The 26,614-nt window shown below is 49.2% G+C and overlaps 1 protein-coding gene across 1 annotated transcript; it reads left to right on the top strand.

Moving 5' to 3' along the window:
* Positions 1 to 614: 614 nt before the first annotated feature.
* On the top strand, positions 615 to 26,178 carry C24H6orf89 (chromosome 24 C6orf89 homolog). Its single transcript, XM_074163422.1, has 8 exons — positions 615 to 682; positions 4,066 to 4,273; positions 5,544 to 5,709; positions 18,151 to 18,305; positions 18,634 to 18,755; positions 20,047 to 20,173; positions 20,682 to 20,805; positions 21,451 to 26,178. The coding sequence occupies exons 2-8, from the start codon at positions 4,085 to 4,087 to the stop codon at positions 21,534 to 21,536; spliced, it is 969 nt and encodes a 322-aa protein (XP_074019523.1). The 5' UTR covers positions 615 to 682; positions 4,066 to 4,084; the 3' UTR covers positions 21,537 to 26,178.
* Positions 26,179 to 26,614: the final 436 nt, after the last annotated feature.

The raw sequence follows: 26,614 nt of genomic DNA, 5'->3' as shown, positions 1-26,614 counted from the left end.
TTGAGGGGGATCTGTGGGTGCTGGGGGAGGGTGTCTGAGTGTTCCCAGGCGGGTCTGAGGGTCCTGGGGGGGTGGAGGGTGGTTAGGCTGGTGCTGGAAGAGGGTCTGAGGGTGGTCATGGGCTCAGGTGGGCGCTGGGAGGGTTCACAGGGTTAGCAGGGGGCTGTCTGAGGGTGCTGGGGGCTCAGGTGGGTGCTGGGGGGGTGCTTGAAGGTAATGGGAAGGCAGGTGGGTGCTGGGGAGGGGTGTGTCTTAGGGTTCCCGGGGGGTCTGAGGGTGCTGGGGGGAGCTGAGGGTGGTCGTCACTCAGGTGGGTGCTGGGGCGGTTGCGTTATGGATACGGGGGGTGGGAGGGGGTGTGTGTCTCTGTGTTCTGGGCTCAAATGGGGGCTGGGGGGGGGGTCTCAGGGCGACTCTGGGCGCCGGTGGGCGTTGGGGGGCCCTAGGGCCACCGGGGGGGAGGGATGTGGATGCTGTGGGAGGCGGTTTTGGGGCCAGCGGGGGCTACTGGAAGTATTGGGGTACCCGGGTCGGCCCCCGCTGGGCCGCGCCATGTCGGAAGCAGGAAGCGGGGGGGGGCGGCCCGGCCCGGCCCCTCGGCCCCCCGCGTCCCGCCTCCATCGCGGGCGGGAGGAGCCCGGAGCCGGGCGGCGGAGCGGGGCAGCCGCCGGGCGGTGCCGGGGTGAGGCCGGGGGCGGTTGAAGGCGGCGGGGAGGGGTGTGGGGGGGACAGGGGGTCGGCGGCGAACCTCGGCCCCTCACGGTGGGCCCAGGCCTGGGGAGGGGGTGGCGGGCGGCTCCCCGGGCCCGGCGGGGCTCCCCCGGCTTCAGCCAGGCCCTCGCCAGGCGCCCAGCTGCGGGGGTGGAGGCGGCGGGGGGGGGGGGGGGGGGGGGGCTGTTTTCCCTTCAATTTATTGATTTTACTTTTTTTTTTTTCTTAAAAAAAAAATACAAGGCCCTGGCTGGAGCTCCTCTGCCTCAGAGATAAATAAGGGCGATGCCGTGGGCCTGTGGCAGGGTGCAGGCCCCGCTCCGGAGGGTTTTTAACGCAGGGCTGGGACCTGAACCCCCCCACCCCGAGCAGGGCCGAGGGAGGCGGATTAATGGTGTTAAAGCTGATGAGAATGGGGTTTGTTGTTTTTTGTTTTGTTTTTGGTTGGTTTTTTTTTTTAATTTATATGGCTGTTTCAGGTCCACCAGCAAGGCGAGCAAGCTTTCCCTTTTAAAGGCTCCCTTTTAGAGACTCCTCCGACAGCGTTTCTCTCTAAATATTTATCTTTCTAAGGCTTGGATCCAAACACCTCGCAGTGCATGGGGTTTGCGGGTGGGACTGGAAACCCTTCGGGCTGAGAACCGTTGCTGTGTATGTCTGCAGAGAGAGCTGCTTATTCCTCCTGGGGTAGTGGAGTTTATAAAAAAAATAGCCCTAACATATGGGTTCCCCACTTTAAAAGGCCCTGTCTCTGAGGGGCTGCTGTGTCCAAGGGATAAGACTTGCTCAGTCTGCGTGTGCGACGGCGGAGTGGGTACAGTAGTCTGTTGTTATTATTTTGTCGGTTGTCTTGTGGCCATAGGAAGGGAAATAATGGGTTGTTATTTGTTTTTTAAGGCCTCGTCTGTTCTCAAAACAATGTGGGAGCCTAATGCCTTATTTCCTAGCTGAGGACCTTGGTTACTTTGAGTTGGCCGAGGAGCTGTGTCAGGTTTTTAGTGCCTGTGACTTGAAGGGGTTGTCTACAAATGGTGTTTGCTCAGAGTTGAAGACAAATGTAGAGAGGGGGAAGATGGATCTGGGCATTTTATCCTAGTAGGGTGCTCCTGCTCTTTGGAAAGGGGGAAATCACCGTGTTTGACAGCATTTCTATTTTAAGTGGTTCCAGGCAGATTCTGTAAGCAGGGGAAGCTTGCTGAATCTGCTGGAATTGGGCACAGGAGAGCTTCACAGGCGAAAGCTTTGGCACACGGGCTCCAGAGGAAGCTAGATAACCTTTCAGACCATTTAATGCACCAGTTGCAAGTGTCAAGGCAACTAGAGTAATCATAAAAGCTGGGGGGAAAAAAAGGAGTTTAATATCCTGCAGATGTGCTGGCCTTTGCTTGTTACATGAATCAGGGTATTACATAAATGAAAGAGTTTGTAAAGCAATGTATTGTTTTTATAGAGCCAAGTGCATGCCAGGTGCTTTACAGGCAAGAAGAAAAGGTCCCTACCTTGGAGAGCTTACGATCCATAATGAGATGTTATTGATCAAACCTGGTTTGGGGCAGCTTTGCTGGCCCATGGGGCTGCTCAGGTGTTAAGATCTGGGACAAATATTTGCACGGAATGCAAGGAATGTCGGTAGAACAGGGCCAGGAGCTAATTAACCTGGCAATATAGTGCAGCATGTTCTCATTGCGTGCTTGGGGTTAGGTTTTAATTTGGCATTTTACTCTTTTGGTGTTTCTAAGGCTGTGGCTAGAAATCTGACACTAATGTTAATATAACATCTGACATTAACTGCTTGAGTTGGATGTTTAGGCAGCTGCTGGCCAAACAAATAGGGGTTATTTTTCAGCCAGATAATTTTCCTGATCTGATTCACCATGTGACCACATAAACAAATGTGCAAGAGCAGAACAAGGAGTTGATCTTGCCGGGGAGAGAAGCTGGTAGTCCTGTTGAAAAGTGGGGGTTTTTTTCTGAAACTACACCCTAGCATTGCAGTAAAAATAGATACTAAAAATGCTATTGCTTGAGTTCTGACTTGTAGGAGCCCGTGGTTTAGGGGCAGAGCTGTTGGCCAGTTCTTTAAAGGCAAATCAGATTTCAAGTTTGGTTGCCTAACAAGATTCACGAGCTGGTTCCTGGTGTCAGGGAGTACTTGGGGCAAAAGGGGGAGAGGATTTCCATTTTCAGCTGTGAGCTGGGTGTTTTTATATGATGGTCCTCAGGCTGTGCTTTCAGGGTAATGCATTGCTAAACTGTGTCTCTCCAGAAAGAATTTCAGTTTGTCCCAGTTTGATCCAGGTTAGAGTTTTCCCAGCTCGGAAAGAAGAAGCAAAGCAAGACTTCACAGATGCTCCCTGTCCCCCAGCAGTGTTTTTTTCCGAGGCTAAATATATCTTTAACAATAAGATTCCCGTGTTGGCAGCTATTGGCTTGTCCAGCAATTTCTCTTTGCATCTTTTCTTCAGCCCATCTGCTGCTCTCGGTATGGCGAGGCTCTGCCTTTGTGGCAGACAGGGGGAGTGGTAGAGGAACACAGTTCTTTATTTACTTATTTTGGCATCTTAATGTTGATCGCTCATAGGTGTGTTCTTACAAGCTTCCCCAGGAAATAATTTGCTGTTAAATGCCATTTTGTCTCTGTTTTGCATTCACAATGCGATTCTTGCTGCGGTGTTTAGTTACATGGTATTTCTGCCGTATGAATGACCTGCAGGTAAACTTTGAGGGGAACGAGGACCTTTTGTTGCCTGCAGAGCATGCTGCTATCACGTTACTGTTACTCAATAATCAGTTGGCCTGGACATCAGGTTGCGAAAATTTGAACAAATTGTAAACTGTTGAACTTTGCCCCGCACATACTGCTTGTTTCTCTATCCTCTGCCTGTTGCTGAAAGGAGATTTAATGAAAACAAATCTACGTTCAAATAAGTGCCTAAAATTACAGTGCAGGAAGAGCTTAGCTTGGCTACTGTGTGTGATGATAAGCTTTGTATTGCTGGCTCTTGTACTTGGTGAGCAATCGCTTTATGGGACGGATTCATTTGGAATAGATGAATAAATGGAGTTTCATTGATTTCTGGGAAGCTTTGTTAATTTACATAAGCTGTGAATCTCAGCCGGTTCTTCTCTTGTCAGGAAATTTCATGGCTTCTTTCAATCCCCGGGAGATATTGAACCAGCTGAGACTATTAGGACTGCAGCTAAATGTTGTGCCTTTGGCTGCGAACAGGTTTGCTCCGGAGAAGCCTTCCTTCTTGCCTGGACGTAGCGACGTTCCTGTGATCTCTGCACACGCTGGCGTTGAGCTGTACGGCTGGAGCGTGTTTTCTGTTAACGTCCTGAATCTCTCTGCAGGGATTATTTGTTAGAGGCCATGGAGCTTTCGGCCAACGAGCTCAGCATCTATGACAAGCTGTCGGAGACAATTGATCTAGTGAGGCAGACTGGCCACCAGTGTGGGATGTCAGAACAAGCCATTGAGAAATTCATCAAGCAGCTCTTGGAAAGAAACGAACCCCAAAGGGGACCTCCGCGGTACCCTCTCTTAGTGGCTCTCTACAAGGTAAGGTGTCTTTTGGGCCTGCACAGGCTGTTTTGAGGGTCGGAGTTCTCCTTTTGCACCTGAGCCTTTTATTTCCCATTGCGTTTTCTTGATGGCCTTTTATGAGTTCTTTATTTAAAAAGCTGTGAAGTGTAGCTTCCTTTCTTTGTCCCATGAGCTGGTTTGAAAACAGAAGACAGCTGATCGAGATTTGAAATGACTCATGTGCATTGAAAGTTTAACATGTCAACACCTTCCTCTCCTTAAATTATTAAAGAATGAGACTTGGATTGATTCTTCAGGCAAAGATTCCCAGTTATCAGCACCCTCAGTGGAAATGTGAGGAAGGAAAGAGATTCTTAAAGTTCAGGGTTGAATAATGAAGAGATAGAGGTTCTGTTTCTAAGCCTACCACAAGCTTCTTACCTGTCTTTATTCTCCTTCTAGTCTAATAAACCTGTTGCCGTGATGCTTGATGCTAGAAAAATGTTTTGAGACCCTCAACTAAAAGATGCTGTGAAAAGTTTTTCAAAGTGGGTGAGAGGATGCTCTTGTTAGGCAGGTTCAAGATGTTTGCTACAAGGATGAAAAACTTCCAGCTGGCATAATATTCAGTAATATTTTACTGTCATCTGTACAAGATCATCAGGATGGTTTCTATTTAGAAAAAAAATCAAGCTTTCTTCCTCTCATCTTATAAAAAGCTGTAAAATGAGGCAGGAGAGCAGGAAACTGGAAGCTTGAACTTTTGGGTTGTGTTCTTGTTTTTGCTGTTGATTCACTTTGACTTTGGCCAGAGGGGAGAAATGCGTCATGTCATCTCTTTAAGGCTTTTTTGGGATTCTGGTATGGAGGAGGGAGCTGGTGCCAACTCTGCCAAAGTGTTTCAAGGCTTGACGGATGTTTGCAAAAAGCCTTGAAAACCTTGTGTAAGAGGTATGGCAGAAGTGCAAGCTTTTATTTGGTTAGGTGGGAGGAATCGGAAGTATCTGTAGATGATCCTCATTGCTCTGGCACTAGATTATTTGCAGTGCTAAGATATAAGAACGGAATTGTGGGGCTTGGGTTTGGAAGCTGCTTGATTTTGTCCTTGGACAGCCCTAAAACTGAGTGACAACTCTGTGTACGTAAATAGCATTGCAGTTAAATGAGGAGCCACAGCAAAAATGTGAGTGCTCCTCTTGAAGCACGCAGCTACAACCCTTTGATACCAGCCAGAAGGTGTGTCCTGTTCTGAAGACACGCTAGTGCACTGCAGTATAATTAATTACGTGCCTGTTCTCTCTCGCAGGGCCTGCTCACGCTGGGGTTGGTCTTGCTGACTGTTTACTTCGTGATCCAGCCGTACAGCCCGCTGCCGCCCGAAGCTCCGCTCTCCAGAGCCCACGCCTGGGGCTCCCTCATCGGCCACATCCGGCTGCTCTCTCTGCCCATTGCCAAGAAGTACATGCTCGAGAGTAAGGATATGATTTCTCTGCTCTAACATAAGCCCAGCAAGAAATACCAAGTTAAATACCAGCCATGCGAATCATTTGAGTGTCTCCCTGGGCACCAAATAACAAATGTGTTACTGGCATGGCACCATGGGTTTCTTTTTTCCTACCACTGTACTTAAAAATGGCATCCTGAATTCTAGCTGGGGTGCTTTTCCTTCCATTCATTGGGGTTGAAGTATATTTTAGCTCTAACTTCATTTCGTTCTTGCACATTCTCTTTTCCTTGCTTTTAACACCTCAGGTTTTTAGTTCCACAGGAGTTCCCCCTTTGTCTAAAAAAAAAAAATCTCTTCAGTTCTGAGAATTGTACTGAGAGAGTTTTGCTGGATAAATGTCACAGGCAAAAGCAGTTTGTCGACCAAATCTTGGTATCTGTGAGCAAAGTGTAAAAACCTCAACATGTGACCCAAGTTTAAGGAAAAGTAGTTTTTGCCAAGTGGCATATTGGGAAAGGACTGTGGGCCTGAGAGCTCGGGTGTTTATAGCAGTTAACGTAACGTTAAGGGTAGCGTGTGTGTGAGGAAGCCAGATAAATGGCTCCCTAATGAGGTGGTCCCATCACAGGAGAGCAACATAATAGATTTTCCTAGACTGGCATAATAGAAACGGAAAATTTTGAGTATTTCTCATTCTTAGTTAATCATTTCCACTGACTTAGGCTGGCAAATGGGTGTAAGCATGGGCTCTGCCTCTCTGATAAAATACAAAGACTGTCAGTAGTGATAAAGCCGTGAATTATTTTGAGCAGGGACGTGGCACGATGTTGATCGTCTGGCGGCTCACTGTAAAAACAAACTCCTGTATCCATGCCCTCGACAGGTTTATATTTAGCTCCGGCAGCTCATTGTGTTGGAGTTGTCTGTTCTGGCTCTGACCTTCCTGCTGCAGCTAAAAAGGGCGCCCTGAAATGCCAGCACCGTTCTGCATTTTCTCTCTTGTGTCTCCCTCTCTTCCGCGGACACGTGGGATTTCTCTTGGTTCGGGTTCGTATGGGTGGGACGGGGTATCCCCCATTGTTTGTCTCCTTCTTTATACACTGGGATCTCTCTTAGGAGGAAAAAACAAAGGCGAGGAGATGGCTGTGATAGCCACTGGACATTCATACCCTGCTTATCTACCGCATTTCAGCGTTGACACGAGTGAACGCCCCTCTGCTTCTGTACGGAGAAGGAAACCAAAAGGAACTTTAATACTCAGATTAGTTCAGTGGAATTTGGTTCAGAAAGTTGGCAGGTTCTTCCTTTAGATGCCTCAGGGCCCCCTTGGATGGGGAGAGCCCCGGGAGGTTCCTGGGGACAGGAAAAGGTTTATTGGGCTGCCTGAAATCATGAGCGTCTTGCTGTGAAGATAAATAAGAGCAGGAGCAAGTCTGGGCTGCTGATGGGAAAACCAGCTGAATGGGGAGGAGATAGGGAAACATCCAGAGGAGCAGGGGAAAAGGGAAGGATGAATGGGGGGGAAGGATGCAAGGTTGTTGTTTAAATGCATATAAAACCCCTCCATGAGTCTTGGAAATCTGGAGTGATGAGCAGTAGGGTGGGCAGCAGGCCAGCTCTGGGGAAAGGAGGGGAGGTACAGAGGGGATGAGGCAGTTCCCCCTCTGTTTTTCCAACAGTATTAGGTTGTGGTGGAAACCACAGCATGTCCCAATTAACAGATTTGCCAGGGGTGGCTGGGGTGACTTTGATCCTGCCTCAGCAAAAGGAACTGGACTGGACCCTGGTTATTTGAATGGGAGAGTGCAGTACCCAGCCTGAGCCTTGGCTGGGATCCTGTGGGAATCCCTCATGTCCTGGCTTCCCGGCAGGCAGCTGTGGCCCCTGGGGCTGTCCCAGCATCCGGCTGTCCTAGTGGCACTGGTGTCAACTTCACAGCTCGCTGCTGAGTGGATCCAGCAGGGATGCAGAAGAGGGACAGCATGGCGTGGGGCTGGGAGGGCTCCCGAGCTGTCTGTCAGCCCTGCCTTGTGTATGGTGTAACATTTTGCCCTTATTTTGGCCTTGTTGTGTGCTGAAGGGAAGGGGTAATGCTGTGGCTTGACATCCTGTTCGTTGACGTGAGTGTAAGGCCGGGAGGTCTTGCCAGCAGGAGCAGCGTTCTCTGGTGTGTGCTTGCGGAGGAGAAGGCACCGTACGGGGAGACTGAGCAGCAGATCAAAACACTAACGAAGGGACTCGACGTACAGACTCCTCTTCCTTTCCCTACGTAGATCCTGGGAGATGAAAATTTTGAGGGGGCTGAGGATGAAACTTGGAGCTTTCCATGCTCGGGCACCAGTTCAAATCCAGCTCAGGCTGTTCTTGTTGGAAGCCACCTGGTAGCGGTTTGGAGGCTGCCGGGGCCCACCAGCAGTGCTGGCAGGATTCCCCCAGCCGTCCTGCCCAACGTGGTGCGGACAGAGCCCGGCCGTGGCCAGCGTGGGCGATGGGTGGTCCTGTTGGCTTCCTCCGGGCCTGACAGCAGGCAGGGACAGCCGGCCTGTGTGAGGATGTGGTCTGCGGCCGTGCTGTCCTTCCAGGCAGCTTTCCTGTCTCTGGGATTGCAGGTTGCAGCCCGGTCACCCGGTAGATTTGGGCTGAGCAGCCGGGTTTGTGTTGCAGAACAAGGGGAGCTCAGATGCTTGGTTTTCCCCCGAGAACCAGAGCCCCACGTTGGTGTGGTGGTGAGGCTTTGGGAGGAGCAGGGGTGCAGGATACTGCTTCCCTCTCTCTCCAGCTCAAGGTGACCTGCCTTCACCCTCACCCTCGTCCTTGCAGCCCAAGAGCCGTGGATAACAAGGGCTGCCTGTCCGTCGGTGGCTGTGGGTGGACCTTTGAGCAGCTGAGGTGAGGAGCAATGTCCGCAAAGCTCTTGTGTTAAGTTTGTAGGATTAGGTCCAAAGTAAATTTCCTTTTTGCCTGCTTTGTTGCTTGCTGGCTTTCTCCCCCGGATCAATTCCCATATTAAAACTAATGTTCCCACCCTTTGTTTCTTCAAAGCTGACTCTTAGACCCTTGGGTTTGGCGGCCGTGCCGCTTTTTTCAGCTGTTTTCCCAGGGCTAGGAACCCAGGTCCCTTCGGTTGGGGAAGAGTTCTGCAGAAATGTGGTTTGCATTTTTTCTTCCTGCGCTGATGTTTACGCCGAGCTTGTGAAAGCCCCAGCGCTGGGTCACGCTGCCTGCTCCAGGCTGGGGGAAATGCCTCTCGCTGCCGAGCCCACGGCTGTTGGCCGGGGAGATGAGCACCTCATGTAGCCCCCAGGGAGACGGTGGGTTTGCAGACCTCTGGGCTCTACTTGCTGTAAGGAACACGGTGGATTTTGAGTGGGCATGTGGGATGACTCAAGGCTTTTTAGTGCTGTCCCAAAAAGAAAGTAGGGCCTGTGGAGCCTGGATTCATTTCTCTTCTCTGAGGTAGACTGGGATGGACAAGGCATTCCCTCTGTGTTTCAGTGCTTTGGTGCAAAGTAGGGGTACGAGTACATCCCTCTCCCCAGCAAGCATTAGGGAGTAATATAATAGAATTATAGAACAGTTAGAATTGGAAGAGACCTTAAAGCCCACCCAGTGCCACCCCCTGCCCTGGGCAGGGACACCTCCCACCACACCAGGTTGCTCCAAGCCCCCTCCAACCTGGCCTTGAACCCCTCCAGGGATGGGGCAGCCACAGCTTCTCTGGGCAACCTGGGCCAGGCTCTCACCACCCTCACAGGAAAGGATTTCCTCCTGCGATCTCATCTCCATCTCCCCTCTTTCAGTGTCAAACCCTTCCCCCTCCTCCTATGGCTCCCCTCCCTGATCCAGAGTCCCTCCCCAGCTTTCCTGGAGCTCCTTGAGGGACTGGAAGGCGCTTGAAGGTCTCCCGGGAGCCTTCTCTTCTCCAGGCTGAACCCCCCCAACTCTCTCAGCCTGTCCTCACAGCAGAGGGGCTCCAGTCCTCCCAGCATCTCCGTGGCCTCCTCTGGACCTGCTCCAACAGCTCCATGAATGAGCTCTTGAAGTCTGTAGTAATTGGAGCCAAATGAAAAGGGATTTTCTCTCTCTTTTTTTTTTTTTGTTTGTTTGTTTGTTTTTAACAGAAGTTTTAAAACCACAGTGGTGGTCACTCTACCTGTTTTCCAGTGGTTCTTCCCTTAACTGTGTGATACCATTATAGCTTTGTTAATACCTAAATGTGATTTTTCATGTCAACTGGTTGATAACTATTCCCTGCAAGCCACGCAGGGCAGTCATGGGAGGAGCAGAGCATTAAGTTGCTCTTACATTCACTTGGGTGTGCACTGATGGTAAGTTCAGTCCTTGCAGCTCAAAGACCTCAGCAGGGCAGGTCGGTCAGTGGCGAACAGGCTCTCATCCAACCACATTGTACTGATAGCAGGGGTTTGTAACGATCTCCTGGAAAATCCAACTTGGCTTCTGATAATGAGACCAGGTCCTCGCCGCGTACATTGTACACAGTTCAAAATCAACAGGTCAGTAGCTGCTCAGCACACCTAAAATCAGACATAATCGTATACGTAGCTTAGTCTTGGAAAAGGGATCCTGTGCTTATTACCCCCAGCTTGGAGAAGACTCCTTGTGTTAAATACTCCTTTTTGCCTACACCAGTAGGGCTAAAATCATGTTCGTGGGGTTTATATGTAATTTATTTTAGAGAAAGGAACCCTGCTGGAGGAGCTGTGTTTAAGCAATGCCTTGTAAATGGCCTGTCACTGTCACGTCCCGAGGCCTGCTGGGTGCCTTGGGGACGGGTCACAGCAGGCTGGGTCACTAGGAGAGGACAGCAGCCTCTGCCTCTTGGCTGGCCACCTTCCATTTAGCTGGAGACTTGCCTTGGAAGCCAGCCAGGTCCTGGCTTCTTTCTGATCTTAACCCTTCACAGGCAGCAATGGGCCAGCCCCGGCCACGTTTCTCTCTGCTTCTCACACTCCTCCCCTCTTACTTCAGCCCCAAAGTGTGTTTATCCTTGGTGCAGCCCCGTGCAGAAAGCCAGCATCCAGCACCTCTGCCTGGAAAGGGTGGACTTTCTGTTGCCTGAGCTGCACATGGGCTACGCACCCCGGTCTTCAGCCAGCCTTTCCCCTGGGTTTTGCAGCCCACGCTGCCTCTGACCTGCTCAGCAATGTGTGAGCCCGAGGAACGTGGGCCCACGCTGAATGAAAGGATTGTACAACAAAAGTGCTTGGGAGGTAAAACAGTACCTGATTTATAAAATCAGAGAATGGTTTGGGTTGGAAGGGACCTTAAAGCCCACCCAGTGCCACCCCCTGCCCTGGGCAGGGACACCTCCCACCAGACCACATTGCTCCAAGCCCCCTCCAACCTGGCCTTGAACCCCTCCAGGGATGGGGCAGCCACAGCTTCTCGGGGCAACCTGGGCCAGGCTCTCACCACCCTCACAGCAAAGAAGTTCTTCCCCACATCTCAGCTCAATCTCCTCTCTTCCAGTGTCAAACCCTTCCCCCTCCTCCTATGGCTCCCCTCCCTGATCCAGAGTCCCTCCCCAGCTTTCCTGGAGCTCCTTGAGGGACTGGAAGGGGCTCGAAGGTCTCCCCGGAGCCTTCTCTTCTCCACGCTGAACCCCCTGAAATCTCTCAGCCTGTCCTCACAGCAGAGGGGCTCCAGTCCTCCCAGCATCTCCATGGCCTCCTCTGGCCCTGCTCCACAGCTCCATGTCCTTCCTGTCCTGAGGACTCAAGAGCTGGATGTGGTGTTCCAGGTGTTGCTGCCTTCAGCATGGCTTCTGGCTTCTCCTCTTCCTCATAAAGGATCTCGCTTACTTATTTTTTTTCCTAAGCGAAGTCAAGCTGGTTTGCTTTTGTATTTGTGCATATTTTCATGCACCCGCTCCAGGGCTGGGGCGTTTTGAGGTGTATGTGGGTTGCGGCTCTGTGCAGGGCTCCCTCCCATCGCTGTACAGCTGCCAGTTTATCTGATCTTTTTTGTGTGTGTGTAAACAACTTTTTTATAATATAACCTGAGAGTGACCAACAGACACGTGTGTGCTGGCTCGTTCAAAGGGGAAGAAAAAGGCTGACTTTGCAGTGCACGGTGGTGCCAAGTTCTTGTCGTGTACTGCTTTACTTTGGCCTCCGTTCAGCGAGTGGACTGTTTATTTGCATTTGCTGACAGTAAACTAACTCCAAATCACTGTGGTAATCCAGAAGATGAAAAACTTTTCCTTTTGCGTCTTATATTTTGATGCCTCCAGAATTTCTTGTTTCCTTATTTGCAGAGCAAGTGAATTCTCTCTTTGAATGCACCATCCGTGGCCTGTTGCAGGGGCATTTACCAGCCTGGCAGGGCCCTGTTTGTGCTGGTGACACAGGCATGTCAAACCTTTTACAGACTTGAAGCCACCGTAAGGCAAGTGGCAGCAACTGGGAGGGATTTCCTCAAAAAGTGCTATTCCTTCAAGCCATATTGCTCATGCGGACGCTGCCAGAGCAGCACAAGCTGTTTTCTAGGGCGCGTAACCGGAGGTGCAGGTTGGAGTGGACTTTGGAGGCTTTCCTGACAGCTTGGTCCCTGCCTTGAGTTTCCTAGATTGGTAGGTGCAGCTTTCTCCTGGAAATAATGCTCTTTCGCCCCAGTGGACCATGAGTTCCTCTTGGGCTGGGCTGAGCAGACTTGATTTCACAATGCCTCGTTGGATCAAAATCATTTCTGTGCTTTGCTAGAGATTGACTAATCATCCTTCAGTTGTTTGAGCAGCCGTTACCCATTAGTGAAATGAATGAGGAGTTCTTCGAGCTGTTGACTTTTTACCCAGAACAAAAGTAAAGGTTTCTTGATGGGTTTGTTTGTAGCTGTTATTTCATTGCTGGCTGTTCCTAAAAATGCTGGGAACCAAACTGGGAGGTACTTTTTTTTCACCTGGCATAAATATATTCAGTATACTCAGAGCTACAAAGAAGTTCCTTATGAGAAGGAGGTGAGAATCTTGTGCTGAACAGGGACCCTTTTTGTAGTATATATTTAAAACCCCACTGTGATGCATTCCTTAATCAGGACTTCCACACTGTAATTAATAAGCACTCCTTTTGATTCCTATCTGATTTACTCAAGGACTCATCGGTTTAGCCTGATTTTTGACATGATATTATAAATGATCAAATTAATTTTGAGCCTAGTGAAAAATTCCAGCAGGATGGAGCTTGGGAAATGTTGCTTTTGGTCCAAGTGCTGCCGATGTCTCCTCCGAACTGTGCCACGCAATAATTACAGAGTTCTTAATTTCTGTAGCTGTAAAGTGAGAATGATGAGATTTACCCAGGTCATGATCATGAATTGATGTCCAAATTGCTTTGAGCTTTTAAAATACTGCTTTATCTTTCTATAAATCCTGGGGAAGGGGGTGGTGATAAGCCTATAGTATGTGCTGCTGCAATGACATAGCAGGACAAGTAACGAGCTATTTACTTGAGGAGTATGGTATAATATCTATAAGTGGTCTCAACGGGGCAAGTGGAGAGTGTTCTTGCTCTTAGGAGCAAGTTCTTCAGAGTGTTCTTGCTCTGAGGAGCCAGAACAACCTGGCCTGCCTACTCCTTGGCTGTCAAAGCAATAACAGTAGGTTATGAGCTGCAACTTCACTTCAAGGTTAAGGGCTAGACCTTGCAAATCCCTGTCCTTAAAATAATGGAAAACAGCACTGTAAAATCCCACATCTGGAAGCAAGATATTTCCAACCAGAGGGAGAGCTGCAGCCCTTCTGTGGTGATAGTAATTGGACGTCAGAGCAATGAGGATCTCGCAAGCTCCTTCATCACTGGGAATCTTACAGGTGGGATGGAATGTCTCTTAAAAACCTCTGCCCTGTGTCAGCTGTAAGAATCAGCTGGTAGTTGGGCTTTTGCTGTGACAATTAATGGAGGAGGTGAGTATCCCACAGGCTGTGTCAGATGCACATCCATAAAGGATCCCTTTGGCTGAGGGGAAAGTATGTCATGTAGAACAGAGGGTAGGCTGACTTCTTAATCCCTTCTTTTGAAGGGTCTCTTCAGATCTGCCTTGAAAAATTCCCCAACTTTTAGCAGCGTGCAGACACTGTAGAAGCGGAGATCAGCATCTTCTCATTGTTGGATTCAGCACGTAGGAACAAGGTTGTGGCTGTCGGTGCAGCGCCATAAATGAGTCACTGGGTCGGGCCCGCGTGAGTCCACCCCGTCCTGAGCTTGCGCTGGAATTGGCCAAGATAGAGTTGGTCATGCTTTTTGAGAGCCCTGAGGTTTCCCTGCTCACCTACCCTGATAACAAGTATTTTTGTAGTTCTCGATGCAATGTTGGATCTTGGGAGGGACAGTCCAAAAGTGGTGTGGCTTAATGAATATTTCTAGCCAGGCTTGTCCAAGGGACCTATGAGAAAGGACAGAGAAACTTCTTGTGAATATTCAGTGCACAGGCCAGTCTTTCTTGAGAGCCCTGAGTTCATCCTAGGCTCGCTGAAATTGCTTGGATGCTCCTAGTGATGTACTTTAAGAAGGTAGAATGTACTTTTAAAAGGGTAAAATATATTTTAGAAGGTAGAATCTCTCACTAAGTTAGAAAAAAGAGGTCACTGGTCCCTATTGAGGTATGAGGTGGGAATGGGGAATGTTGTCCTCAGAGGAACTGGGGATTTGGAACCAACTTTTGCAGACTGTGGAGCTGCTCAGAGCATTAGACAACCCTCCAGGGAGCTTTCTTCTAATTATCGTGGATGTGAGGGTAGCAACAACCCATAGGGACCAAAGACCTGGGGGGGCTGTGAAGTCCTGGGGGAATCCCCCTTCCCCTGGACCAGACTGTCCTGCGCAGATTGAGCTGTCGCTCACCTCCTGGAGATGCCTTCAGCCGCACAGCTCTGAGTGCTTGAGGAGCAAACCAGCATGGTTGGGAGCCGGGAAGCCAGCAGGCTGCCTCAGCACCTGCAGCTCTGCATGCAGCAGGTTTTACTTTCTCAACGCTTATTAGGGTCAGGAACAACCCTTGGCTCCATGTATCTTGCAGGAGCAAAAGGTCGCCCAGCTACAGGGCTTCCCTTTGAACCTGCCGTGGTTGCAGACTGATATTTAGCCCTCCATATCGTCCCTGAAGACACCTCAGCTGTTGCTGAAGTTCTGCTCTCAGATTGATGCGGGCAAGTTTCCATAAGTTTTATTGCTTCACTGCAGTAAAACTGTAGAAGCGGGGCCAGGTCTTCTCAGTAACCTCTTAGCTTCCAATCTGATCATCCACACCCAGCATCTCTGGGGTTGTGCGCACACACCCCTCTCTGGTTCTGGGGACAGCCAAGAACTTGGGAGATCCTCTGTGAAAATGGCCAAGAAGGGCGGAGTACTCATTTTTAAGCTGATTGCGAGTTGAAAATTATTTTTCTGCATAGTGGAAAGTACAGTCATAAACTCCTTCTAGCATTAATCATAGGCGCGTTGTAAGGAAAGTTGTTATCTCTCTGTCTGCGCTGTGTTAGCAGCTGGAAGTCCCCAGCCCTGGCTCTGCTAGGAGTTATCCTGACACAGGGGAGGAGACAGCTCTTGTTCTGGAGAGCTAATTAAGCATAAAAGCAAATATTAGATGGGTATGACCGATGGGGAGCCGAGGGTCTGCTTTCCAAACTGAAGGCTGCTCCTCAAAGAGGGGTGAGAAAGCTCGAGTGTGGAGGGAGAGGTTGGTTGGGACTGGCCCGCGCTTCCGTCGCGTAATGGATAGTTGTACGTGTCGATGCTACAGCTGCTTTCCTGCACTCGGGCTCCAGGGGGATAATCGCACACGCCCAGCACTTTACCATTCGAGTGCGAGTGGACGGGACGGCTGCACGTGACGGTTGCACTGGGATGAAGAACGTATCTTTCTCTTCAATCTCCGAGCAGACCATGCGTGCGCACAGACAGCACGCTTGACTTCAACTGAAAATAATCCCCCGGGGTGTCTGGGCAGGGTGATAATGTAAAAGGAATGCAGGGAGGGTAATCGAAAGAGAGAATGAGCATCCTTGGTAAAAACCCTGCTCTGGTCCCCGGTGAGCAGTTGCATCCCTGCTCTGGTCCCCTCTCCTCTGCATCCTTTCTCTTTTCCCTCCCTCTCTGGGAAGGGCAGGAGCTTTTGGCTGCCCGTACTTGTCATGCCAGTCACACGCGTGCTGGTGCACAGACTAACGCCCTCAACAATAAATCTAAAAGATTAATTACTAAAAAAAAAAAAAAACCCCAACAATCCCACAACCCCACTTGCGGCATTTGAAATGCATCTCAGCCGTGCTCCGCTTGGGTTATTCATGGGGAAAAGAAATAACCTCCTGAATCAAGCAATTGAGAATGCAAATATCCCAGCTTAGCTCAAAAGAGGAATCAAGCTCTATACTGTCAGGCTGATTAGCATCCCCTTATGTGGGGCACTGCCCGGAGCCCGAAGAGAAAATTTTGGGACAACTGTGCTTAACGCTCTGGGATGAGGTTTCTGAGTTTTGCCCTGAAAGAAATTGCAGCATTGCTACTCCCTGTGTGTGATGAGAGACCATAAGATAGATTTTCTTGTTCTCTTCATGGCAACTGCCCTTCCTCTGGTGAGATCTTTCAGCCTTTTGTTTCCTGTCACTGACCAGCTGTTTTTTGTGAGTTGAGTTTTTTTGTTGTTGTTGTTGTAAAATTAGAGCTTTCTACAGGCAGTGGAACAAAGATTTTCTTTTTTCTCCTGTGAGCAGGGAGGGAAAGGACGTTGGAGCAGTTTCTCATGGGAGTGGGACTTCTGCTCGCAATGAGGATTTTACACTTTGTTTTGCCTTTTTACCCCTTTCCCTGACAGCAGTGTAGACGCGTCTTCCAGAAAGAGTAGGAATTATATCCCAGTCCCTTTCAGCCCCTATCCCAGCAGTAGGGTGGGAAATGCGGCATTTGGTAGTTGACTGGACATATTTAGAGAGAAAAAAAGCAAAATGAATCCAAATCTGCGCCTTGTTGTTATGTCCCAATGAACCTAAATCCTCTATAACGTTCCTCGTCTGTTGCAGATGTCGGAGGGAAAAATAAAACAAGAGCTTTCCTATTAAGTGCTGTTCATCAATTATTACCCGTGTGCAGGGGCGTGAGTGTGGCTGGAAACCGCGATGGCAGTAATGGGCTGTGTGTGGTCTCTTTTTCCCCCCCTGGAAAAGCTGCTGTGCATCCTTGTTTCCCAGCTTTATTTTTCAGACAGGTTTTGCTCTCTCTTCCTCCTCACCTTTTGCACCCGCTCCATTTCCCGAGTGGGTGACCTGCAGCGATGGCCAGCAGACACCAGCTCTTTTGGTATGTGCTGGGGAGGGTGGGCCTGGCCTGGGGACAGATTTTGGGACGTTTTGGGACGACTCAGCCTTCGCTTTTTCCTATCGCACCCTGACAGATCAGGCCTTCGGGTGGCTTTGCTGCCACTGCCCAAGTTAAACATCTCCCCGTCAGAATAAGGCTGCAGAACCGGGGCTGTCACTGCTGTGAAATTAGAGCCACGTCCTTTTAGTGTGGTGGCTGCTTCTGCGGATCCTTTAGCACAGAAATCTGTGGGGCATTCAGCATTATCAGCTCTTCTTCTGTTCATTCAGTGCTGCAACAAGTCTCTTCTGTTAACGTTTACTTACTTTTTTGTGCTAGGAGGGCTGTTAGGTTGTAGGATGGAGGCAGGATATGGGCATCAAGCAATGGTTTCCCATAAAAAATTGAATTTTTGAAGATGTAAACGTATGCAGAGTTTATTGTAGGCCAGTTCGGCTGATTGTGGTGTAACAGTGATTTCTGGAATTTAAAATGAATTGAGTTGTGGTCCAGGGGTTCTTCATGTTGGGGCTTTTCTCTCCATTTCATCTTCGAGCCGATGCATGGGATGAATGAAACCAGCAGCAGCACATCTTGGTGAAATCCCACATTCCCCAACATCTTCTGCCTGGGACAGAATCTTTCTTAGTTAATACAGAGGTAAAGGGGAGGGTAGTGATTTCAGGGATGCCTTAACAGGATTCGTGGCACCAGTGCTAACCACGATAGAGTTGCTCTTTTCAACCTGGATATTTTTTTTTCGTCTTCTGGGTGTCTCCTTGAGAATATGTTTGAATTGCTCTTTTGACTGTGGACTTGTTTGGATTTAATTTCACTATATATAGTGGTTGCCATCCTCTTATTGGCAATGAAAGGGTGACTTAGCCTGTATGCCTCGTGTATACAGAGAAGTGTCATTTCCATGAGGCTCTCCCATTTCTCACAACCCCAAGCCATGTCCCCGAAATCTTCAGCTTGTCCTGGAAACGTTCTCTGATGAGTTCCCTGGCCTGGTGAAGCTTGTTCTTTTTGAGTAACTTTACAGCTATAAGAAACCTCAGTGTTTCATGTTAGAATTCTGAGTTTATCATTGAGACTGTCTCCCTTCTGTTTCATTTTTGGTCTTACTGAAGACGTTTCTCTTGTTTCTTCCCAAGAATGCCAGGACTGGTGGGCAGCAGGTTGCAGACAGAACACTTCTACGCTTCCCGCAAACTGCACAGTCTGTTCCGCTGTGAAAAGCCTTCAGATAGTGACAGACTTAGGAGAACTATCAGAAAAGCTCCAGAGGTCTCAGCCTTTTCTAATCAAGGTAATGCATGGATATTTAAGGCCGGATGATTAGTCCAAACTCTTGATTAGCACCAGCCAGAGACCCCTGCCCCATTTTTAACCACAAACTCCAGCTGCTGATAGAGGTAGAACAAATATCTAAGATATGTAGCCCCAGTTTAACGATGTCAGGGGGTGAGGAGCTCACTGCATCCTTAGCAAGTTGGTCCTCTGAGTAATTATCATTATGGTTGGAAACTTAGCGATCTAGATGGCTGTAGCTTTTGGTTGTTCTTTGGCAGGATGGAAATAGGAGAAGGGAAGAACCCCACGTGCACAGCTTTTATCTTTGTTTTGTGTCGTTTAAGACAGGGCAGCATCTCTCCTATGAAGAACTGAAGCATTTTCAGTCCCAGGATCCAGACCTGGCAGAGGTTATAATAGAAGAAAATTCAGCTGAATTGTGGAGCTGCCCGTTTTTCTTTCCCTGGTGAGTCAAAGACCAAACACCTGACAGATGTACGTATATCCCTTCAGGGTATGTACATCCCTTCTGCAGGGGTGCCAGGGTTTTGGCCAATGCGAATTCCCAGGAGGTGCAAGTTGCACTTTAACTGGAGGGAAGGGAAACAGGAATGGGTTACAGGGTTCCATCTGCCTGCTGGCACTGATTTCATCCAAGCGGAAGACTTCTGCACTAAAAATGGAGTGTTGTGGCTGGGACTTCACATATTTCTCCCCTTACAAGACAAAAATATCCCAGTGACTGCTGAGTCCTGTTCTTCAGGCCATACGTTAATCATCTGGGCTGTTGTCTGATCACCTGAGGCAACTGGTTTACATTTCTCACCACTGCTGTCTGCCCAGTGGAAATCCTCCACCATTAGTTGATCAAGAAGAGATGCCATGATTTTAGCAAAACACTGAGAATTAACAGAAAGCCAGGGGATACTGCAATTTGTTTGGTTTCATACAAGAAAAATGGCCAACCCTAATCCTGACCCTCTGTTAACTGAAAGCTTTTTGCTAAAGCCTTCAGTGTGGCTACGAGACTTGTGAACAATTCAGAGGTCTCTAAGGTGGCAGAGCAACCCAACCTATGTCTTCATGTGGAGAAGGGTGAAAAGTAATGTGGGAAGGTACCACTTGGTGTGGAGCAGGCTCCCTGGCACCTTTGTAGGAGGAAAAAAGCAGTGTCCAAGCCCTTGGAGAAGAGCATGGTGGGGTCTGTGCTTTAGCTAATGCTTAGATGGGATCTTCTCGCTGCACTTCACGGCCACAGCACTGGTAGATGGATGATCAGGGTACAGAAGTATTAATCATGTCAAACCACTAGACGGAGATGTAAAAATAACAAGCCCCACCCTGGCTTTTCCAGTTACATTCCCTGGCCTGGAGAAGAGGCTTGGATCCCCCCGCCTTGCCATGTGCTTTCAGTTACAGCTGCGTACAATGGCACCTCTCTGCATCTGCTGTAATTAATGGATCTGAACAGTGACTCACATCATTTTAAGGGAAAAGAAAGGAGAGAAATTAAGTTTAGGCATCCACGATGATCTGTTTATTCCCTGTTTACGTGGTCCTGATGCAGGTGTTGAGATGAAGATATGAAGGAGCACAGGTTCAGAAGCTGAGAGGTCGAATTTTGCTTGTAGGAGCTTATCTGTCAGCAGGCTCTTCATCAAGCATGTGAAGAATTTTGATCTTGGAAGTAGCCTTTTAAATATAAGCACTATCATTGCGTAATATTTCTTTAATATGGGTTGTTTTATTTTGTTTAGGAACAAATCTGTGAATAAAACTCGGATTCTGCAGGAATTTTTCCCCACTTCTTCTTTGCTGTCCTTCCCCAAGACAGTGTCCTTGGAGAGCTGCTTCCTCATTCGCCACCCAGATTTGGGGAATAAGGTGAGAAATTCATCCCGGAGACATTATCTCCCTGTCTGTGAGCTGTCCTCCAGTCCCCCAAGTCTTTGGGGGATTTTCAGGACGTTTTCAGCTGATAGAATCCTGGCAGGAGGGTTTAGTCTTGTATCAGTTGCGTGTAATGTGGCATCTCAGGGTTGTTGTACCACCCAGAAGTTGTGTCTAGTTTCGTTCAGGTGGTACCGAGCGGTTCCTGGCAGTAAGTCTCACCCATTCTGAGATACCTGCCATGGAGACATTTCACTGACACTTCAGGCTTCTAGCCTGGTCTCCTCCTCTGTTTTCTTGTGGGCTTTGTGGGTGTGGAGGGCCTTGGACAGAAGAGGGGAGGAGGACCCTTGCATGCAGCTGACCCCAGCTATGATCTACTGGTAACTGGGGTGAGAAGCAAATCTGGTTTGGGCTGTCTCAGCTTGCTGCAGGGCAGTGACCTCCCCCTTGTGTGATCAGACAGACCCAAGGCCTCTGAAATGTTGTCCTCTCCTACTAGAGCTACGGTTTGCACAGCCTCTTCGCTGTTGGAAGTGGGCAGCTCACCCTGACGGTTGTACCTCGGGAGGAGTGCAGAGGACACTGTGAGACGTTCAAGGTGGAGCTGGAAGCTGGAGATCTGGGTGAGTCCCTGGGCTGTAGCCTGCAGGGTCTGGGAGATTCCTTGGAGTCAGGAGCCTCCTTCCAGCTGGGTCTTCTCTGGCTGACACCTCTGTGTACCATTACCACTTCTCAACTGGTGTGTGGCTGCTTGTGCAGCGGAGGGATCGTTCTGGACTGGGAGTTTGTGGCCTGGAACACAAACAATGGGATACCCTGAGGTGCTCAGTGTGAAAAGGATAGGATAAGGGGGAACAGTTTTAAACTGAAAGAGGGGAGATTGAGCTGAGATCTCAGGAAGAAATTCTTTGCTGTGAGGGTGGTGAGAGCCTGGCCCAGGTTGCCCAGAGAAGCTGTGGCTGCCCCATCCCTGGAGGGGTTCAAGGGCAGGTTGGAGGGGGCTTGGAGCAACCTGGTGTGGTGGGAGGTGTCCCTGCCCAGGGCAGGGGGTGGCACTGGGTGGGCTTTAAGATCCCTTCCAACCTGAACTATTCTATAATTCTATGAAAACTTGAGCATTTTGGGCTACGCAAGACTCAATGCTCAGCCAGGTATCACAAACCCAGTGTGTCATTGAGGGAAGTGTCTTTCCAAAGAGCTTCACAGGAAATGTGAGTAGTCGTTAAGCATGGATTCATCTAATTTGGCCTCTCCTGCGTCTTCCAAAGGTTACGCCAGCGCAGATTACTGGACGATGAGCTTCATGGCCAAAGGGACAGTGCCGGCGGTCATTTGTGATGGAGCTGCCAGCTAAGGACAGGGAGGTGGGAAGATGGAGCTGTTTCCAGGACAAAAGAAGACTTTTGGCTTTGAAGCCAAGGCAATGTCTTGAAAGCGATAGAGCTGGGGCAACTGGGGCAGGCAGCTTTGCCACCCTGCATGTTTACAGTGTTTAAAAATGACTGTTTTCCTGACCCTTGAGGTAATTCTTTGCCTTTCCTCAAATGTATTTTGGGAGAAGCTCAAGCTATTTATGACCTTCCCTGTCCCCTCAGGTAAGCCCTGGGTTTGCAGCAAAGGGTTTTTTCTCCAGGAACAACAGAGGGATTTCTCAGGATGAGATTCACCTTGTGTCCTTTGTGGATTTATGGCACTTCTGACACTTGCTGGGGAGTTTGGGAGTGGAGGGGGTGTGTGACATCGCTGTGTACATTCCTCCTGAGGAGGAGGCTTTGAGCCTGTCTTGTCAGGCCAGCTCTATAAAGGGAATGAATTGGAGATGTGTCTCAACTCCACCCCATCTCTCATCCCATACGGAGCCGTGTGCCTCAGTAGTGTGTCCTGTAAAGCCAGTCTCGGCTCCGAGCTCCAGGGCTGGGATGAGCCCTGCAGCTTTGGGGTAGAGACCTCACCCACTGCATTATTCTTGTACCAAAAGAATCTGTTCAGGCCTCTTCTTTGTGTCTTGTGATCGCTCTTCTACAGTTCTCTATCAGCAGGTTGTGAGTGAGGGAAATAGTCACTGTGCTTTGTTTATTATTTTTTTTTCCCTCCACCTCTTTTCCTACAAAAATCCTGGTGTAGGTTTTAGTGGTGGTGGTGCTGGGAGTGCAGTGGTTGTGGATGGAGATGGGACTGGGAGTGCAGTGGTTGTGGATGCAGACGGGGATGGGTGCAGCTCTGTACACGTTTCACCTTCTCACTATACACCTGAGGAGACACGGGGGCTGCACGACTGTTTTTCACATACTCCTTGCTTTGAGAGGTGCTGCTGCCTTCCCGGCCCAGGGGAGCACCCAAAACCTTCCTCACCCCTGGCATTTTTTATTTTTATTTTTTTTTTTGCATCAACTTCTTCCAGACCTGAAACTCCATCTTCAGAATGAACATTGGTTTTTCCTGACTCCTTTCCAAGCTGCCTTCGCATGCTTCCTGTTGCTTGAGCACTGCTTTGTCCAATGCCCTGAGAGAGGCTCGGTTTCAGTGTTTGCAGGCTGCGGATGCTGCCGTCCCTTCCAAGTCTGATCCTTTGGGTCTGATCCTGCTGTTGACGATCATTTACAGATGTGTTGGGCTGAACTCATGGGCCAGGGCTGCGGTTCAGGACATACTCTCACACTTGTTAATATGGAACTGGGAGGGGTTTTTGTTTGAAAGCGAGTTAACTCTGTTCTCACGAGTGAGAACCTTTTCCTCTGTAAATATTTTAGGTACGCGTAAAATGACAGATTGGAAAAATGTCTGTCCAGCCTTTGGTGTTGAGCAGGAGCAGGAGAATGGGAGCAAACATGGTATTAATCTTATTGGGGTCTGACAAAAGCTGCCAAGTGGGATGACCACGTCTGGCTCCTGTACAAGGAGAAGGCAGAGGACAGTTCCTGCTCCAAAGAATTTAGTCTGAGGCCTTGACGCTACAAACATTTCTATGCATAACCCTTAGTTTTCCTCCTGCAAACGAATAAGAACAACCCCAGGACTCGTGTCAGCCTGTGTGTGCAGCCCTGTGCACTGGACCCACACGGGCCACATCCAGTAGAACCAAAGGGGTTCTACTAGAACCAAAGTCTGCCTCTCAAGAGAGAGAAAAGGACTAATTTAGTTTATGGCAAAATATTAAAGGGAATTGGATTAATAAGACTTCTGTTAGTATTGTCAGTGCTTGGGGGGTGTTTTACAGTTGTGACACTACATGCAATCTTGCACATGCCAAGACACACACACACACACACACCCCCCACCCCTCTCCCTCCTCTTAAAGCCTGGGTCTTAGTTCATGGAAATTCGAGCGTTTGGTGATGGCAGAATTAGGGCCTCGTTAGTGACTGTTGCTATTTACACTTTGGCAGCTTCTCAAGTCCAAGTCAAAGGCTGAGAAGGTTATTTCACCTCGTGCTGGGTTTGGACCTGGTCCGTTCCTGTAGAGCGTTTGGTTGGAGCTGCAGAGGGAGAGAACCTGCCGGACCCCTCAGTGCTGAGACTGCGGGAGGTTCGGTGATGCCGTTACTTCTAAGTGTCCTTGAATGTAACTTGTCAAAGAGCCGCGGGGACAATTCTCAAGTGTCTGCGAAATGCCTCTTTTTTGTGGGTTGCACTTAAGCCGTTGTGGCTTGTCTGGGAAGAATTGGAGAAAATGGATCTATTTACAGTCGCTGGTTAGTTTTGGGGGGGAAAGGGGCGGTTCTAGGGCAGGTTTGTGCCTATTTAGCAGAAGCGCTCTCATGTATTGCTTCTCCCCTCCGCAAAGAGTTGCAGCTGGTTGGACAGAAGATGGTGAATCTGGACTGGTTGCAGATCAGCTTTCCAAGTGCACTTTATGGTCTCTGCATAAGTTTCCAGCTCTGTGTCTAGGCGATACATTGCATATGTCCCAGCCTCGCTCCCTTTGGAGTTTACATCATTTGTTTTTAAACTTCTAGTATATTTTCTCTTCCTCTTCCAAAAGCTGTAAGGAATTAGCTGCTAAACTGAAACAGGAGGGCAATTCTCCTGCTGATAAAGAGCCGGTTTTGGCCCTGGCCGCTGTTGAGTGCGGAGCCCCGCTCTGTAGAACGGCTTCTAGAGCAGCTCCTGTCTTCAGCTGCCAGAGAAGTAGTGCTAACGCCTTCCGCACCGCAACGCGGGCGAGGAGCCGGGGTGGAAAACTCAGAGGTGAGGCCAAAGTGGCAAAATTAGGATGGCCAAAAGGAGGTGTTGACAGCTTGGCCAAATGGCTGCAAGTGGGCCCTGGTTATCTTCCTCATCCGGGACTCTGGCTTCAGAGAGCCTCTGCTATGGCTGTAAGGAGGCTGCGGCTTCCCTAGAGATCCTGGCAGCTCCTGGTGATCTGCTGAGGCTGGATGGGGGAGGAATGTGGCTTTTTTCTCAGCTATCGATGCATGGTGGGGCGGACAGGATCAGATGAGTCACAGAGGGTGTGTGTCCCATCATGGTCTCCCTCACCTCGAGCTTCACTTTGGCACTTGTGTGTATCCAAGCTGGTTTGGACAATCCCCCACTCCCGACCCTGCCCAGCTCAGAGGGTCCCTGGTCACTGCGTGTATCCTGGCTTTTTAAAAATCTATGATGCTTCAGAGCTCTGCCCGTGAGCTGGGAGATGGGCTCCTGTTCACCCGATGTCCCCGAGGCTGCAAAGCTGCTCTGAAATCTCACCAGCGAGGCGCAGAAATCGGTGCTACCCCAAAGAGGGGCAGAGAGGGGTCATTTCTCTCCTTGTCGGGCTGGAACGATGGGCTGTCGCCCATCAGCTGGGCAGGAGGATCGTGGTTTAAAGCTGGTTTCCAGAAGCAGGGTCATTGCCCGTTGCTCTCAGTCAGTCCTGAACTCAGGGTAACCGAAAGGAGGAGAAAGGAGTATTATGATGTACTTCAGTACCAGGAAATCAGCATCCCCTGTGGGAGCCAAGCTGCCAGTTGCTATTGATTCTTCTTTTTTTGTTGGTTTTTTTTTTTTCCTTTCTTTTCTTCTTTCTGTGTTTTTTTTCACTCCCTCCCCACTACCACTGCACACACAAATTCGCCCAAGGCGCCTCTGCAGATCCCAGCCTCGAACTCCCTTTTGCAAAACCCCGGAGAGCTTTCTAGGGTTGGGTTTCCTGGGAATTTGGGCCTTTAGCTTCTCCCGCTCGTCCTCTTGCTGTAATGGTCTGGCAGAGGAGCTGGTTTTTACTGGGCTGGATGAAAGCACCTCCCTTCTCTGGTGACTGGCCTCCCTGGCTTTCTAGCAGCGAGCCCTGCACGCCCTTCCTCAGCGTGGGAACCCCCCGGGCGAGGGGAGGTGGGAATCAGGAGAGCATCTTGTAATTAAAGATACGAGCTCAATCTCATTAAAGTGTGATCCTCCTGCCTCTGAACCCCCTCGTTCACACCAGTAACGCTGCTCTGGGGAGGGAATTGGACAGGATCAGCCCAATCCCAGTCCCCATGGGTCCCGTGTTCAGCCTCGAGGGAACCGAGCACTTTCCGTGGGGGGCGTGAAGAGCTTTCGCTTCCTGCCACCCAAACTTTCTCCTCTCCATAAATTTTTCTGTGTAGAACTCTATATTCTCCTCTTCAGGAAACTGCTCCTTGTAAAGGATAGATTTACTGTCCTGCTGAGTTTAAACAAGGGAGATGCTGGACTTCCCCTTTGCTTTGGAGAGTCAAAACAACTGACAGGTGATTTATTTTTCGCATTCTCTGTCTACGGGGAGGGGTGGCGCGTTATAAAGGCTCAGGGGCGCTGGGAGGTAAAGCTATATATGCATAAAGACTGTTTCAATGCTGAACACTATAAATTCAGTGGTGGATTAAAAAAAAAAAAAAGAATGTAAATATGCACTTAATGCAGAATTTTATGGATGGTCATAATTTAATATATTGCAAACTTTGTAAATACTTGGAAAAAGCCTGTAAAGTGTGTAAATAAATGAGATTTGTATGTAAGATGAATAAAAAAAAAAAGTTTTTACTTTTTGCAATTAAATACAAGTGTTTAATGCACCTTTTCTTCCCTTTCCTGCTTTATTTTCTCTTCATGTTGCATGTCAGCCACTGAGGGGTTGTCTGACCCTTTTCAGGGCACTTTTTCTAAGTGGAAGAGTCATTTCAAGTGAGAAGTTGGGACACTTTTGTTTGGAAAATATCAAAAGAAGCACTTTGGAAAATGTTTTGTTGGTTTTAGCCTGGTTCCCTAAACAAAGTGGATGCAACGGATCTCTCTGTTCCTCCTTTCTTCCTAATAAGAGTCTCTGTCTGTTCTTCACAAATTCAGCTTATTTCAGCCAAATCCCTGAGGGGTAGAAGACGATGAGCTCCTCCAGAGTTCATAAAACCAAGCAAGTGGAGGAGGGAAAGATCCCACTGCTCCCAGGACCATGTGTTACCCTGTTAGATGCCAGAGAAGCCGCACTGAAGA

Source organism: Numenius arquata, chromosome 24 (assembly GCF_964106895.1).
Source record: "Numenius arquata chromosome 24, bNumArq3.hap1.1, whole genome shotgun sequence".
In the NCBI taxonomy this organism is placed as follows: Eukaryota; Metazoa; Chordata; class Aves; order Charadriiformes; family Scolopacidae; genus Numenius; species Numenius arquata.
Note: the sequence above shows the minus strand (reverse complement) of the source record. Positions and strands in the feature narration are given on the sequence as shown.

Bases quoted from the DNA above. Each gene is read 5' to 3' on its own strand.
- C24H6orf89 (XM_074163422.1), top strand. From the start codon at position 4,085: ATGGAGCTTTCGGCCAACGAGCTCAGCATCTATGACAAGCTGTCGGAG. The intron at 18,306-18,633 runs GTAATGCATGGA...GTGTCGTTTAAG, and splicing joins CTCAGCCTTTTCTAATCAAG to ACAGGGCAGCATCTCTCCTA. The intron at 20,806-21,450 runs GTGAGTCCCTGG...CGTCTTCCAAAG, and splicing joins GCTGGAAGCTGGAGATCTGG to GTTACGCCAGCGCAGATTAC.